Source organism: Corapipo altera, unplaced genomic scaffold (assembly GCF_003945725.1).
Source record: "Corapipo altera isolate COAL_440 unplaced genomic scaffold, ASM394572v1 62, whole genome shotgun sequence".
Lineage (NCBI taxonomy): Eukaryota > Metazoa > Chordata > Aves > Passeriformes > Pipridae > Corapipo > Corapipo altera.
The window spans coordinates 2983557-2997610 of record NW_020884894.1 but is presented as its reverse complement, the minus strand read 5'-3'; the positions used below and the strand labels follow the sequence as shown (position 1 = coordinate 2997610).

The 14054-nt window shown below is 39.0% G+C and overlaps 2 protein-coding genes across 7 annotated transcripts in view; one reads left to right on the top strand and one right to left on the bottom strand.

Annotated features, from left to right (window-relative positions):
- The window catches only part of ITFG1 (integrin alpha FG-GAP repeat containing 1), a 72733-nt gene extending 70189 nt beyond the window's left edge, over positions 1-2544 (bottom strand). Inside the window, exon 1 of the mRNA XM_027647027.1 lies at positions 2310-2544. Coding sequence (XP_027502828.1) covers positions 2310-2517 — 208 coding nt within the window. The 5' untranslated portion in view covers positions 2518-2544. The remainder of the gene's footprint in view (positions 1-2309) is intronic.
- A 53-nt stretch (positions 2545-2597) lies between these two features.
- The window catches only part of PHKB (phosphorylase kinase regulatory subunit beta), a 68090-nt gene continuing 56633 nt past the window's right edge, over positions 2598-14054 (top strand). Inside the window, exons 1-5 of one of the 6 annotated variants that reach the window (XM_027647021.1) lie at positions 2661-2778; positions 5212-5306; positions 9493-9510; positions 11625-11714; positions 13691-13829. In XM_027647021.1, coding sequence (XP_027502822.1) covers positions 5252-5306; positions 9493-9510; positions 11625-11714; positions 13691-13829 — 302 coding nt within the window. In that variant the 5' untranslated portion in view covers positions 2661-2778; positions 5212-5251. Of the gene's footprint in view, positions 2779-5193; positions 5307-9492; positions 9511-10940; positions 11017-11087; positions 11155-11624; positions 11715-13690; positions 13830-14054 lie in introns of those variants that run through there. The other 5 variants (XM_027647023.1, XM_027647024.1, XM_027647026.1 and 2 more) reach the window with 5 other exon arrangements.

Here is a 14054-nt window from a genome sequence, read left to right as displayed (position 1 = left end):
AGCGAAGTGCAGGAGCCTGCTGGCTGCTCAGCCTTGGATAATAAACCTGTGGGCTGGCTGCTAAAACTTGTAACTCCCATTTCACACTACAGACTCTCACCTGCCTTTTTATCATCTATTTGGTGGAGTAATGATGACGATGGAGAAGCAAATGTGTTTTTACACATACCAGGTTCCAAGTCATTTGTACCAGTGAGAAATGAGATTTTGTGGTCATTAAAGATAGATTTATGAAAGTTTCAGCACAATGCTCATCAAGAGTCAAAACAAACTAACTACTGGAAATTATTAGCTGAACAGAAAACAGAATCACTACAGCACTACATCAACCCATGGTGCACACATCCTAGATGCCGTTTGCAGTTCTGTATTCTTTCTGAGATGAGAGGACAAGAAGAAAGGAAAAAAGTACATTAGAGGGTGTGAAAAACAAGAACAGTTTCAATACAAACAGCAGCTACAGAGATTAGAGGTCTTCAGGCTGAATATCTCTGTGAGAATACTGCAGAAGTTTTCAAAATTCCCTAAAGAAATGCAGGAGGTGAATAGGGGAGTGATCACTCATTCCCTGTACTACCAGAAGAGGCATCAAACATAACTGGAATGTGGTAGGTTGAACAAGCGAACGGCATGAGCTTCCCCACTTATCCCTGTTTCATGCATAGCCTTATAAAACAGGTAAGCATATGCACAATTCCATTTATTTCTATATTTCTAGTTTCAAAAATGACTAAAACCCGTGTCCGCTGGTAATTTTAATTGGTCTTGCAGTGAGATACTTCTGGATTTAGATTACTTCTTATGTTCAGTACGTTTGCTCTCCCTTACAAAGCTGTGAGTACAACCTGATTTTCATTTATGTATCTTAGCATATGGAACATTACTCTCCTTCAACTGAAGTAATGCAAGGTCAGAACAGTAACATATATCCAGAAAAAAGGCTTGAGATATCATCCCTATTTCCTTATTAAGGGTCACAATTATTAGGACTGGGCTGCTTTACCACATCCCTGTTCCTCAAAGTCCAGTATTATCTCCAACGCTCATTTCCTCACACTATTTACAACTGGCTGCCGTTTATTCTACTATTTAGAATCATACTGTTTAGAACTATTACCTTTTGTTTTTAAGGTATTCTGTAAATTTTCCAATTTACTTTTTGTCAAGACTTAAATTATGAAAAATAATTTTTTCGGGTAGGTTATTTCAGGCTGTTTTTTACAGTAAGTGTCACATAGGAAAGTGATCTAGCAAGAGTTGCTGTGCAGACACAAAGAAACCATGAATCTTATTTCTAAAACTTATAACTATTCACATTTTTATATGCATCCATCTAAAAGATAAGAAAGTAAAAATTAAATCTCCTATCACGGATATTTTTTTCAGTAGATGAGCCAGTGGAGCATTTTCAGGGAGCCACACACTTCAATAACTCCACTAGATGGGAAAGTCACTCATGCTTTACCAAAGCTACTTAGAGAAATATTTCTGACATTGAAGGAATAAAAAAGGTGAATCAGAGAATAAATTTAGTATCTTAACTTGTTGCTTCAAGCAAGTAAGATAATCCAAGACTAATGTCTGCAAACAACAGTGACCACTAAAAATAAGTTCTGATTCGGGGTCTCATCGTATGTGAACTCTAAACAGAAACTCATGGCAGGTGACTTGTGGCTGTGTGGAACAAATTTCTCTACCCTATCACTTTAAAATGATGTTCAAGGTAGGATAACGTGCAATTTATCCTCCTTGCATCTGCGAAATGTTTAACTGTGTTTCCCCAAATATTGTGAAAGTAGGAGTGAAAAACCAATTTGTGACCATGCTAGAGGAGAAAATATATAAATTATTTCAGAACCATAAATTCAACTTGAAAGAAAAGTATGTCTTGCCCTATACGAACCCATATTTTAGGGCAATTTGAAAACACCTTTTTTTTCCACACAGGAATTATGTCAGGAGCAAAGCAAACGTCAGCTTCATCGAGCAAACACCGGTGCGACGGCCCTCGGCACCCAGGCCGTGCTGTGGGAGAGAACGAGCAACCCGTGACCCACAGACCCCGCGGGACCGCAGGGATCACCGAGCCCATCTCCCTGCTCCTCGCGGGACAGCTCCCACCGGGAAAGCCTCTCCGCACCCGCCAGGAACCGAGACCGCCGCGGGCACACAGGCACCTGGTGCCTCTCCCCGAGCTACCAGGGGGCCGAGGCGGGAGGGCGGCGGCATCGCGGGGCTGCCCGGGAGGGGACGAGGAGCACCCCGGACACCGGCAGGGACCGCGGGCGCTCCCGGCCCCGCGCACTCACCGCCGCGCAGCACGAACAGGTCCGTCTGCTTGTCCGAGTTGAAGTCTCCGAAGGCCGCCAGCGTTCCGTGGGCCTCGGGCCCGAAGAGCTGGGCCGTGACATTCTGCAGGGCGCGGGCGGGCCCCGCCAGGGCCAGCAGGGCCAGCGCCGGGACCACCACGGGGACCAGCAGAGGGGCCAGCGGCGGGCACGGCCCGCGGGCCACCATCGCGCTCGGCCTCGCCCCGCCCGCGCTCTGACGGCGGCGGGGGCGGGCCCGGCCCTGCCGGCCCGCGGTTTGCGGCAGCGCCGGCGGAGCCTGCGCGAGCCGCTTTACGGCGCGATCCAGGGGCGATCCAGGGAAATCCCGCTCGGCCGTCCCGGACCGACCGCCGGGACCTCGCCGGGATGGCGGCGGCGGCGGCGGCTTCTCACATGGCCGATGTGAGCTGGAAGATGCTGGAGCTGCGCGCCCGCTCCAAGCGCTCAGGTCTGACCTCTTGGCTCGCCCGGGAGGAGCTGCGCGGGTCCCGCTCGCTCCCGTCACTCACCACCCCTCTCCCGCACTCCTGCTCCCGCACTCCTGCCCCCGCTCTCGGCCCTTCCCGGCCCGTCCCGGGCTGTTTGCCCCTCCCGGCTGCGAGAGGGGCACCTGGAACACCCAGGTGCTCCCGGGATCCGCAGCCCGTGTCCTTGGCGGGGCACAGCCCCGGGTTCTGCTCAGGTGTCACTCACCCCCACGGCTGCACGGGCAGCTGCTCGGGGGAGTATTTATTACTACAGGTGTATAAAGCCGTCGAACAGATGAAGTATTTAGGAAAAAAAAAAAGTACTAGTTTTTGCCAGCTTTCCCTTGGATAAAGGTAACTTTTTTATGGCTTGAGGATTTCTTGTTCTGAACTTGGGCTACGTGGCAGCTCCATTCTGACCTAAATGAAAGGGCAATGTTTACCGAGTTGGCTTGAATTTCCAAAGTTCAAAAACATCGGTTTTTAAATTACTTTTTCGAAATAAAATACAGTCTTAGTAGGGCTTTAACTGTTCTAATGGAAGCAGTTTTCCAGAAGAACCCTGGGGGGTTTATTTATATACCATACATGCTTGTAAAACTCAATTGTTATTTACTTACCTGCATGTTTGGCTGCTTTTGTTGTGTTAATGACTGATCAGATAGTGCGAAAAGAAAATGGGGCTTTATGAGGTCTCTAAAGGATTGTTTAAAGACGGATCTGATTCATTTGGCTTTAAAAGTTCAATGTATGTATAGTATTGATTTGCAAGTTCCGTGATTAAGACGGTCCACTAAAAGAATTGTTACATTGTGGCCGATTATGATTATTAACAGGGTGCTGTTATCTGAAAGCTGATTGACAAATGTAGCCATAGAGCTCTCCAAAATCAAGTCTGGAACCTGCATGTCTGGAGTGTGTGAATCCCGAGCCCCACAGCAGCACACGAACTTTGGGATTCCCCCTGCAGGTTCAGGCCCTGTGGCTGCAGGAAGCATTTGAGTGGTTTTAAATGCTTGAGTCTTAACTGCTGCTGCGGCGACTTTGTTGTTAAATGTATAAAAAAGTGTCTTCTGTGCAGTGACAGATTATTGTCGTTCCTTCTTTCCCTGTTCATAGAAATTTGTCTAGAGATTTGTTCACAGAATTTTATATAATAACTGAAGAAACTTAGTCAAGAAATAAAATTTATTTTAGTTGAAAAGTTTTTCTAATAATAGAGTTGATTTAAAAATCAAATTTTATATATAATCTTTCAGGTAACATTCATATCTAAAACTAAAAATCATGTTCTTGTTTTCCAAGTTTACTGCTGTATCTTTATAAGTATGTTGAAATTTATGTAAACTTCAGAGCTCTTCTGTTTCCTTTCTGGCCCTGTCAGAAGGAGTCATGGTTGGGATAATCACAGAAAATGACTGAAACTCCCCCAGCATCTGGTTTGGCTGAGGCCTGTGCTGGAGAGTCCCAGCTCACAAACAGCACTGTTTTGTTTGGCGTTATTATTTTCCAAGTATGATGCTTGGATAAGATATAGTAAAGGTGGAGTACCTGAACTGCACGAGTGACTCATGTTTTATAGCCAACAACAGTGTATCATTTAAGACCCAATCCTGTAGGAGGTAATCCGTATCTTCATGTTTATGTATATTAAATTATGAATTACGTTTTTGCCAGTAAAGCCAAATTTTATTGGGAATTTTTTATTTTTCTTCCTTGAACAATAAAATACTGTTTCATTTGTTAGCAACAAATTATTAGGATCCTCTGATTAGGACTAGATTATAAAGATATTCAGCAGTTGACCGGTCTGAACCCCGTGAAATTTTAGTTACTTTAAAAAATGGAAACTTCTTTAAAAATTGGGAAAAACTTGTAATCATAATTGCAAACACTGTTTTCTTTTTGTACATTCCAAAGTGGAAGATGTTTTACTTTAAATAACTGAGATATTAAGTGCCATAAGTAATATATATGACTGCAAGAAACATCCTGGTATAGATTTCACATGGGATAAAAGCAGCACTATGCACAAGCAGAGCTTTAGTTCTCTGTGCTCACTATTACTTAACACTTTTGTATGCACCAGTTAAATCATTATTTTTGTTTAATCTTGAAATAGATTTTATTCATCACCTCTTGATGTTAGTAGTGAATTTCCTATTAAATAACAAACCTAATGTGAAATATCCAAAAGATGGACTTTTTGTAGACTGTGTCCTTTTACTCAAATAAGTTTTGTGGAAGCAAAAGCATAATAAAACCAAGAGGTCAGTGTAGAAGAAGGAAACAAGATGAAATGAAACTTTGTGCTGTGCACTCTGTCATGTTAATAACTCCACTAACATTGCTTTCACTTAATTTAATGCTGGTTGCCTTTAACATTTACTAAACAGTTTTGAAAATTACTGTAGCTTAGCCTGAGACGTTTGTGATTAGCTGCACCACTTTGAAATGGCCAATTTGGATGATGACAGAGCCTTCTCTGCGCATGCTTTTTTAAACTTTGGTAAGTGTGCAGTTCTGTGTTTTGTTTTTGTTTGTGTCTGTTTAATTCAACAAAAAATAATTGTGTGTTTTGTGTTTCGTGCAATGTTCTATGCTAGCAGATTTTTAGCACTGTACAATTTAGCACTGTAAATTTTTAGTAGAACTTAAAAATTTGAAGTCTTTCAGTGAAAATTTCTGAAAAGTGGAATCTACTTAGGTTGAAATCTACTATCAAATCTTCCTGTTTTGTGTTCCTGTCAGTATCTGTGTGTAATAATCTCTGAACTGAAATTTCTCTTTTAAGATGATGGTCATGTGGAAGATGCCCTAAGAATGGTGTTTAGAATTGGGTTCTAAAAAAACCCAATGTGACTAGTTTAGAGCTAAGCAATAGTATTTCCAGTAAGTCAGTAAATGTTACAAATCTTGACTTTTGAAATTAAGTGGAAGCAAAATAAAGCCCCCTGGCACAGCTTCTCCTCAGGTACAACAGAAACTACAATCACAGGGCAGTTGTCAAGGCCATTACTCTGTATTTTGAAAGGAGTTTGACAGGGTGCAGATGTATCCATATGTTAAACTAGTTGATATGGGAGGGCTGTATAGGACTCCTGTGCAGTCCTTGTTGAAATACAGAAGCAGTTCAAGTGCTAGTGAGGGTAACCAGGAAAGGGGATTTCAGCTGCCTCTTGCCACACTGAATCACTCGAACTTCCCTGCCCTGCCTGTGCCATTTCTGTTTCTCCTCTCTTAAACTCAAAGAACGTGTCAAATGTTGGCATTGTAATAAAAATACTTACTCTTTCCTAATTATTGTATTGCTACTTGATGTTTCTGTTGTTATGATGCAAAATAAACATTTTTAGTAGTTTTAAGAGCTATTGTTTTGAGTTCTCAGAAATGGCAGTGCCTACCTTGAATATCTTGAATGGTTTCCTGCCTTGCTTGTAGCATTTACAAGGCTTGTGTAGTAGACTTTTGCATTTTGGTTATATGAAGTTCCTGTGTACTGGCACAATGGTCAGTATTTTACTTCTGGTGTTCAGTAGCTTCTGTGTGTTGTTAGTTACTGTAAATCCTGAAATCAGTAATTTCCATTAAGTATAATATACTGTAGAGAGAAATAACTTCAGATGATTAGGAAATAGAGAAGGGACAAAATAAATTGATGCATATTTTTTTTCTTTTTCCTCTCTGGTGACCAGTGACAGGACCCATGGGAATGTGTCAGGGGAGGTTTGGTTGGATCTCAGGAAAAGGTTCTTCCCCCAGAGGGTGGTCGGGCACTACCCAGGCTCCCCAGGGCAGTGGTCATGGCCCCAAGGCTGCCAGAGCTCAAGGAGCATTTGGACAATGCTCTCAGGACAGGGTGGGATTGCTGGGGTTGTCCTGTGCAGGGCCAGGAGCAGGACTTCAGTGATCCTTGTGGGTCCCCTCCAACTCAGGATATTCTCTGACTCTGTGAAATACTAATTGAATTACATGCACAGTCTAACACATGATTTTTCTTGGATAAATGATAGTTTAAAAGCTTTGTCACTTCAATGCTATTTAAATGCTATTACAATCTTTTACTCATTTTTACCTCTATTGTTATCATCAGTCAACCTAGGTAGCAATTTGTACCTTGTGCTTACTCCTACTGTCTATTCAGGTAGAAGAATTCTTTGATACATTTTGCATCTTCCTCTCCAAGCCCTTCTCCTTGTGTTTCCTTACCCTGTTTTCATTGGATTGTAGAACAGTTCAGTTTGGAAGGGTTGTCAGGATGTCATCTACTCCAGCCTCTTGCTCAAAGCAGGGTCAGCTGTGAGATCATAGTTTCTCCTGTATGTAGTGATTAAAAATCCCTGTGTGATACCATTTCTTAAACTTTGTTGTGAGAAGAAATAAAACCCTCTTTGGTTCCAATGGCTTCTGTAATGTGAAGATTTATTGCCCATACTAATGTTGGGTAATGAGGGTTACAGTGATCAGAGATCCAGAACTTTTTACTGTCTCAAGTGTTGGATTACATCCAGAACTAGTGTCACATTAAAGGCTGTGGTCAGTTTATTTCTCATCAAATCTAGAAAGAAATCTTGTATTCTCAGCTTTTTTTCTTTTGGCCTGTCCTGATTTAATGATGCAAAGTAACATTTTCTTTTATTCTTCTGGCATGTGAAATATTGGAAATAATGTTCTTGCCACATTGCTTCCATTTGTTTGTGATTAAACTTCAGGGCAGTGTTTGTTTGTTTTAATTCTGTGCTATGAAAAATTTGAATAAACCCTCCTTGTTGAAATATACATAGCTTTATCCATAGGCTTGGTCCAGAATTCCATTCTTATGTTTAATTTTCTTTAGTATGCCCAATTACTGCCATTTTCAAGAATGTGTGGGTGTTCAAAGCTGTACAAATTTGGGAGCAGGGTTGTTTAAAAGCCATGTTGGCCACAGCTTCTAAATCTAAACACCTAGACAGTTTAAAGCTCTTCCCTGAAGAACAATTAATGCTAATCTCAAGTATAAATGGAATAAAAATGAGGTGGATGGGAAAATACTTTAACATCAGGATGACATAATATTTTCAGCCTCCAGAGGCTGTATATACATAGGTATTTACCCTGCTAATAGCCTACCTTGGAGAGCTTTCCTTAACTTCCTTCAGTTTTATATTCTACTTAGAAGAGATAATGAAACTGTAATTTTTTCCCCCTGGAATTGTACATTTCAATTTCATCTACTGGATAAGGTTTTCTTATACTTTTGCTGTCTTAACTAAGTCAGAAATACCTTGTCTGTTTATTACTTTGGTTCTGCACTGGTATTTGATGTGTTTGTTATCAGCTGCTGGGCTGTTTGATATTTCATCCTGGTCCCTAATACTTCGAAAGGAAGTTTCTGTCCTTTTTAGTAATTCTTCAACTTGAAGATTGGTGAAATCATATTACTCTGGAAACTCTAAATGGTAGGAAATAAAAGAGGATTAATTTTCATTCAGAATATGGATATAGGGTATTTAGTCAGTATCTGAAGACAGACAGGGATTTAATTGGACTTGGGATAAAGATTTTTAGTGTTCTCTTAGCAGATGTGAAATACATTAGTGCAGGAAGCAACACTTTGATTTCCTATCAGGTTTTTCCCTGATTTTGAAGTAGGTACTGCCTTGCAGCAATCCACTTGTGGTGTAAGGAAATAATGGGCACGCTCCATTTGTTGTGGAAGAAGAACTGAACTCCCACATACCCCATTTAAATGTTGGATGGGGTTGTTACACTGCTAGACAGCTGAGGAAATACTAAATCAACAAAATAGGTTTTTTGTTACTTCCTAGTATAGGTACTTATTTACCTACAATAAAACCCACACTGTATGGTTACAATGAAGTGATTTATTTATGGAAAACAGTATTTAAAGTTAATGTGCTCATTCTGTTTCTTCCGAATGCTTACACACAACCCGAGACCTCCAGGGTACTATTTGCATATGTCATTCTCTTACGTTTAGAGTGTTGCAGTCTTGCTTTTGCCATTTTTTTTTTTTTCAGTTTGAAAACCTATTTTAAATATGTAATTGGAAATAACTTTCTATGGCATGTTTTAGTCTTGCTGAAATGAACTGTTAAATAGATTTGGGAAGACTGTAGATGGGCTTTTTTTAGCTGTCTTAAAAATAGCTTGGACTTTGTTATGGGCTCACTCCAAACCACAAGGAAGGAACAACTTCATGTTTGCTGCTCCTTGCTTTTGATCAAGTTGTGATAGCAGTGAAACATAATTTACCTCATGATTTCTCTAGGAGAATACTGTAGACATCCAAGCAAAACATAAACTATATATAGGTGCTTATGGGGAATTAATGAAGAATATGTGGAAAACTTTGATTTAAACAAGTTCTCCTACTTATCAGAGAACTTTAATTTAAGGAATACTTCCAAGAAATAAAACTATTTTTTTTGGTCAAATTTCTCGAACTATGAATTTATTTTACCTTTTTATTTCATCAGCAGTCTACTCTGGCTGTTTCAGTATATTTCTGTTAGTAAAGTTTCAAACATCTAAAATAATATAATTCGTAGATGGTGGTGCTTTGACGTTTTCATGCTCTTTTTTCTGTTCAATCTTCTTTCTGCTTAAAGTTGAAGTCTTTGAATGCTCTGAAATAGAAGAATATTCTTTTTGTTCTTGATAACATTATTTTGTTTCTCTGTTGGCCACAGAGGGTCACAGATTGTCTGGTAAGTATGTAAATTAGAACAATTTTATTTTAGGAACTTTTGACTTGTGTATATGTGTGTGTGCTTGTGAATACTCAGCTGTGTTTCCTGGTGCAATACTGGGATTAACAGTCTGCAAGTGAACATGGAAGGATGGTGTACTGTGCATGTGTTACGCAGTTAACAAATCTAAGAGAATCTTTATTTTGCCTTTGAAAATCTATTAAGTGAATATTTCTCATAAATTTGCTACTTTTTATGCAGTAAGTGACTTCCAGAAGATTTTTTTCTTTGTGTATTCTGTCCTACTTTCACTGAATTGCCTTATAAAATTACAGTTACACAGGTCACTGTATTATGTGCTTTTGCAAGATAACTGAATTAATAGTATAACACTATAAATTATGAATCTTCTCATGGGTATGGATTCATAGGCAAAAAGTAATAGAAAAATAAAATTGCTTTGAAAAATGGATTTAAACTGCTTCAGAATGTTGGTTTTTTTTAGTTGTTTTTAGCAGTAGATATGAAAGATGTGATATATTAGAAGTTTCTCTTTTCCATTACTGAACAATTTAGTTGTTTTTTACTTTGTTCCTTTAGGCAGCTTTAATAAACTGGGCTTTCTGTGCTTCCCTCTCAGACTCTTCCCCACGTGGACGTGTTGTTTGTAACTCTCCCAGTGAGGAAGGGAAAGGCTGTAGGGGAAGCTCAGATGTGTTGGGAAGCATCACCAGAGCATCCATCCACAGCAGACCCACAGGAATCTGCTCAGAGAGGGGTGCATTTTTTTTTAAACTCCTATGATTGCAAAGCAAAAGCAAATACTGAATTGGAGGTGAGATTTGAGTTCCTGAGAGGCAAAAGACATTTTCTTGTGTCCCCTCCAAAGGACTTTATTCCTGCAGCTCCCGTCTCTGCACACATTCACAGGATCAGTTAGGTTGAAAAAGACCTCCAAGATCATCAAGTCCAGCCTTTGACCAAACACCACCTTGTCACTAGACCATGGCACTGAGTGCCACATCCAGTTGTTTCTTGAACACTTTTTTTTCTTTTTCTTCATTTCATTTGGATGAGAGTCCTGAATATGGACAATCTCCTGTCTAATACTTGGGTATGTGCTGGGATTTCCAAAAAGCCAGTGTGAATAGAGCACTCAGCTGTGTCCTGCCAGAAATGCTTGGCTGGCTGGGCTTCCCTGGCAGTGCATTCCCTGAGCTTTTCAGAAGGGCAGCATGCAGTCCGGAAAGGGAAAATTCTCATTCTTCCTCTTAGTACATGGCTCTGTGGGAGACCTTGCCATCCAGAACACTGAATAAAGCCCAAGTGATGATGGAGGGAGAGCAGTATGTTACTCTTAAATTAGAAGTTGGAAATGGTTCACCACAGTGATTTTTAATAGCTAGCTCATTTCAGATATCAGGAAAACTGACTCCTCGGGTGTAAATGGGGAAGCAGTCAATATGTGGGACACTGAGAAGGAAAGATGTGGATTTGATAGCATTGTATTTCTCTGCAATATAGTTAATTTGGGGACTTTATCTGTTGGATAGCTTTTTTAAACATTGTTAGTACATGGGAACAAGCCAACCCTTTTTGTCATTCAAAATATGAGATCAGCTGAGATAACTGTGGTGGTGGGTGCAAACGAGGTTGAATTAGGTAAAATATTGATGGTCTTGTACATGTTAACTATTTTAGAGGGCAGGTAGGGAAATAATAGCTAAATTTAGTCTACTTTTGTTCCTCTTCCTTATGTTTATCTACATATTGTTAGGAATTTTGTCTGTAGTGTACTTAAGTTCTAAGCAAATGTTCCTATAAAATTCTTAGCATTTAATAGCTGTCTTCCATAATTAACTATACATTTATGTGGCACTTGCTGTAGCTGAGTATCAACAGGGCATTAGAGATCCAGATGGAGGTCTGATTTGTGTAGACAGGTACTGTAGAAAAAAAAGTGTGTAGAAATTGTAGAGATATCAACTTTTTTTGTTTCCATTGAAATGTGATAAATTGGGCTTTTGGATAACATGCATTAAAAATACCATGTTGTACTAATTCTTAGCAATAGTAGAATTATGAAACTAATTCTGATCTTGATTGTGTTTTGTTTTTTCTTCTTCTTTTAGGTTCAATTTATGAACCACTTAAAAGTATTAACCTTCCAAAGCCAGAGGGGGAAAGTGTATGGGATAAATTAAATCATTACTATAGAATTGGTAAGTTAATAGTAGCTCTACCATGAAAGATTTTCAGTGTAATGCACTAAAATATTTACAGTTGTGCTTATGGAAGTCATTAGCTTTGTCTTAAAATAATATCAGCAGTCCTTAATAAGGATTTTTATTTACTGAGAGGTAAAGGGATAAAATTCCTCATGAGATTCCTGTGATAATGTAATGTGTGTATCTTGGATATTTCATATACTGCTTGAAAAATCATGAGTGGCAAATAGTGTTCAAAATGATGGCATTTGTCAGGTTGCAAATACATTCTGAGTTGCACGTGATGGCCTTGGATGGACAAAGGTTATCTGCTGACAAGTGTTTGATGTTTGACCTACCCCAGCCGGGAGTTAGAATTGATGTTTTCGTGGTAAATATCAGCGCTGTGTTATTCCTACTCAAGGGTAGTTTCCTAAATTTCTGCTGGGAGTTTGAAAGGTGCAAAGACTGGAGGGCTGTGTTACACTTCTTGCTGAAAATCAAAATGTCCGTTGGAAATCCAGCTCAGCTGAAGACTGAATTTGGAATTATTCTGGATAAAAGGGTAGCTTAGTAATGCAGCATTAACGTGATACAGCTGAGGAAAAACTTAAATGGAAAAAAGCTTTTTGATAGTACTTATAACAATTTGGCAGGTGATCAGTAAGAAGTTCTTTTTTGTTCTTAGTGGTGCCATAATGTGTTTTGTGCTGAAATTTTATTTGTTAGTTAACTTACTTTAAATCAACTTCAGTGACTTTTCTTTTCATTATGAGGTTATTTTAAGCCAAAACTGTTAAAGAAGCAATGATTTGTTTTGATTGTTTGGGGTTTTAGGAGGTTTGTGTTATAATGAAGTCCTGCCTGTATTCTAAAATGAAGGTTTTTTTAATGGCTGTGCAATTGAGTATTTAAAATTTAAATTTTCCTCAGGCAAGAGTATGGAATAGTGGACAGTCTTGCCGTCATTTTAAAAATGTGGGATGAGATTCCCTTCCTTTAGCTCAGTGTGAGTTGTACCCAGTCTATCCATACACGTGCTGCTTTTTGTAGGTGCATTGCTTTTAGCTTTCTTACAGAGATGACTGTTCGATTTGGCAGCAGCAAATGTGTGGTGGTGCTTCCTATTTATCTGTCAGGCACTTACGCTGCTGCCACAGTAAAAAATTACCATTGAATTTATACTTCATTTTAGAATAATTTTTTTTACAAGGTATCAAGGCACTAAAGAATATAATTCAAAAAGCCATAAAACATTGTAATTTTAATTTAGAATACTTAATTTCTAATACATACTTCAAGAGGCTTTTTTAAAATAAATGCTTGATAACAATCTGGGAAAAACACCCCCTGCTTTCCTGTCTTATACTGGACAGATTATTGTTAGAAAGGTCATGTTTGAGGGCAGTAAGCCCAGTTGCAATCTTGTAGCATGCTGGTTATTGTATTAATTTAGGAAAACAATTCACAAAATGAAAAATATTAAAGTACAAAAAGAATCAAGGTAATATTTTTTTTTCTAAGTAAGTTTTGACAACCTGAAAATTTCTGTCTTGTTCTGTTTTTATGTCAATACAATCATATGGCCTAAGTTAAAAATGTAATTTTTATGCATGTAAGGTTCTGGAGAGATAAAATATCTAAATGATTGGGGAGGCAGTTGTTATACTGTAGTCACTTTTTTCGTCTCTTTTCGTAAAGAGGAAATTACTGGGTTGTATTGTGGAGATTCTGTACAAAGTGGGTTGTACTAGAACAGACTCATGTAAATAGTCTTGAATACTGTTGAGTTTTTTTGTAAAAAGGTCTAATTTGACTGAAAAAACAACATGGCAAATTTTCTGTGTGTTTCTCCTTACCTTTCTTTCTTTTGTTTTATTTGTGCATGCTCTAACAGGTTGTTCACACCTTGATTTATTCCTGAAAATCAGTTTAGAAACTGGAAGAAATATAAATGTTGCTACTAGCCTTTTTGTTTTTCCTTTTTCCAGTTAAATCAACTTTGCTGCTCCATCAGAGCCCAACCACAGGTCTGTTTCCTACCAAGACCTATGTGGATAACCAAAAGGCAAAGGTACACGACAGTCTTTACTGTGCTGCCTGTGCCTGGGCACTGGCCCTTGCTTACAGGTGAGTCACCTCTCAATTCACACCTCTTACGTTCTTTCTGTTATTCAGTTCCCCTGGAAAGGTTTAAAAGATGAAGCTTTATCAAAAATAGATTCATAAACCCATAGAGATGGTACATGTTTCCGAATCTCAATAAGAATATTTATGTAAGGACTAGGTTAAAAATGTCACTCTGCTTCTGGTGAGTAAACAGGGTTTTGTATAATGTAATTAGTACCAATATTT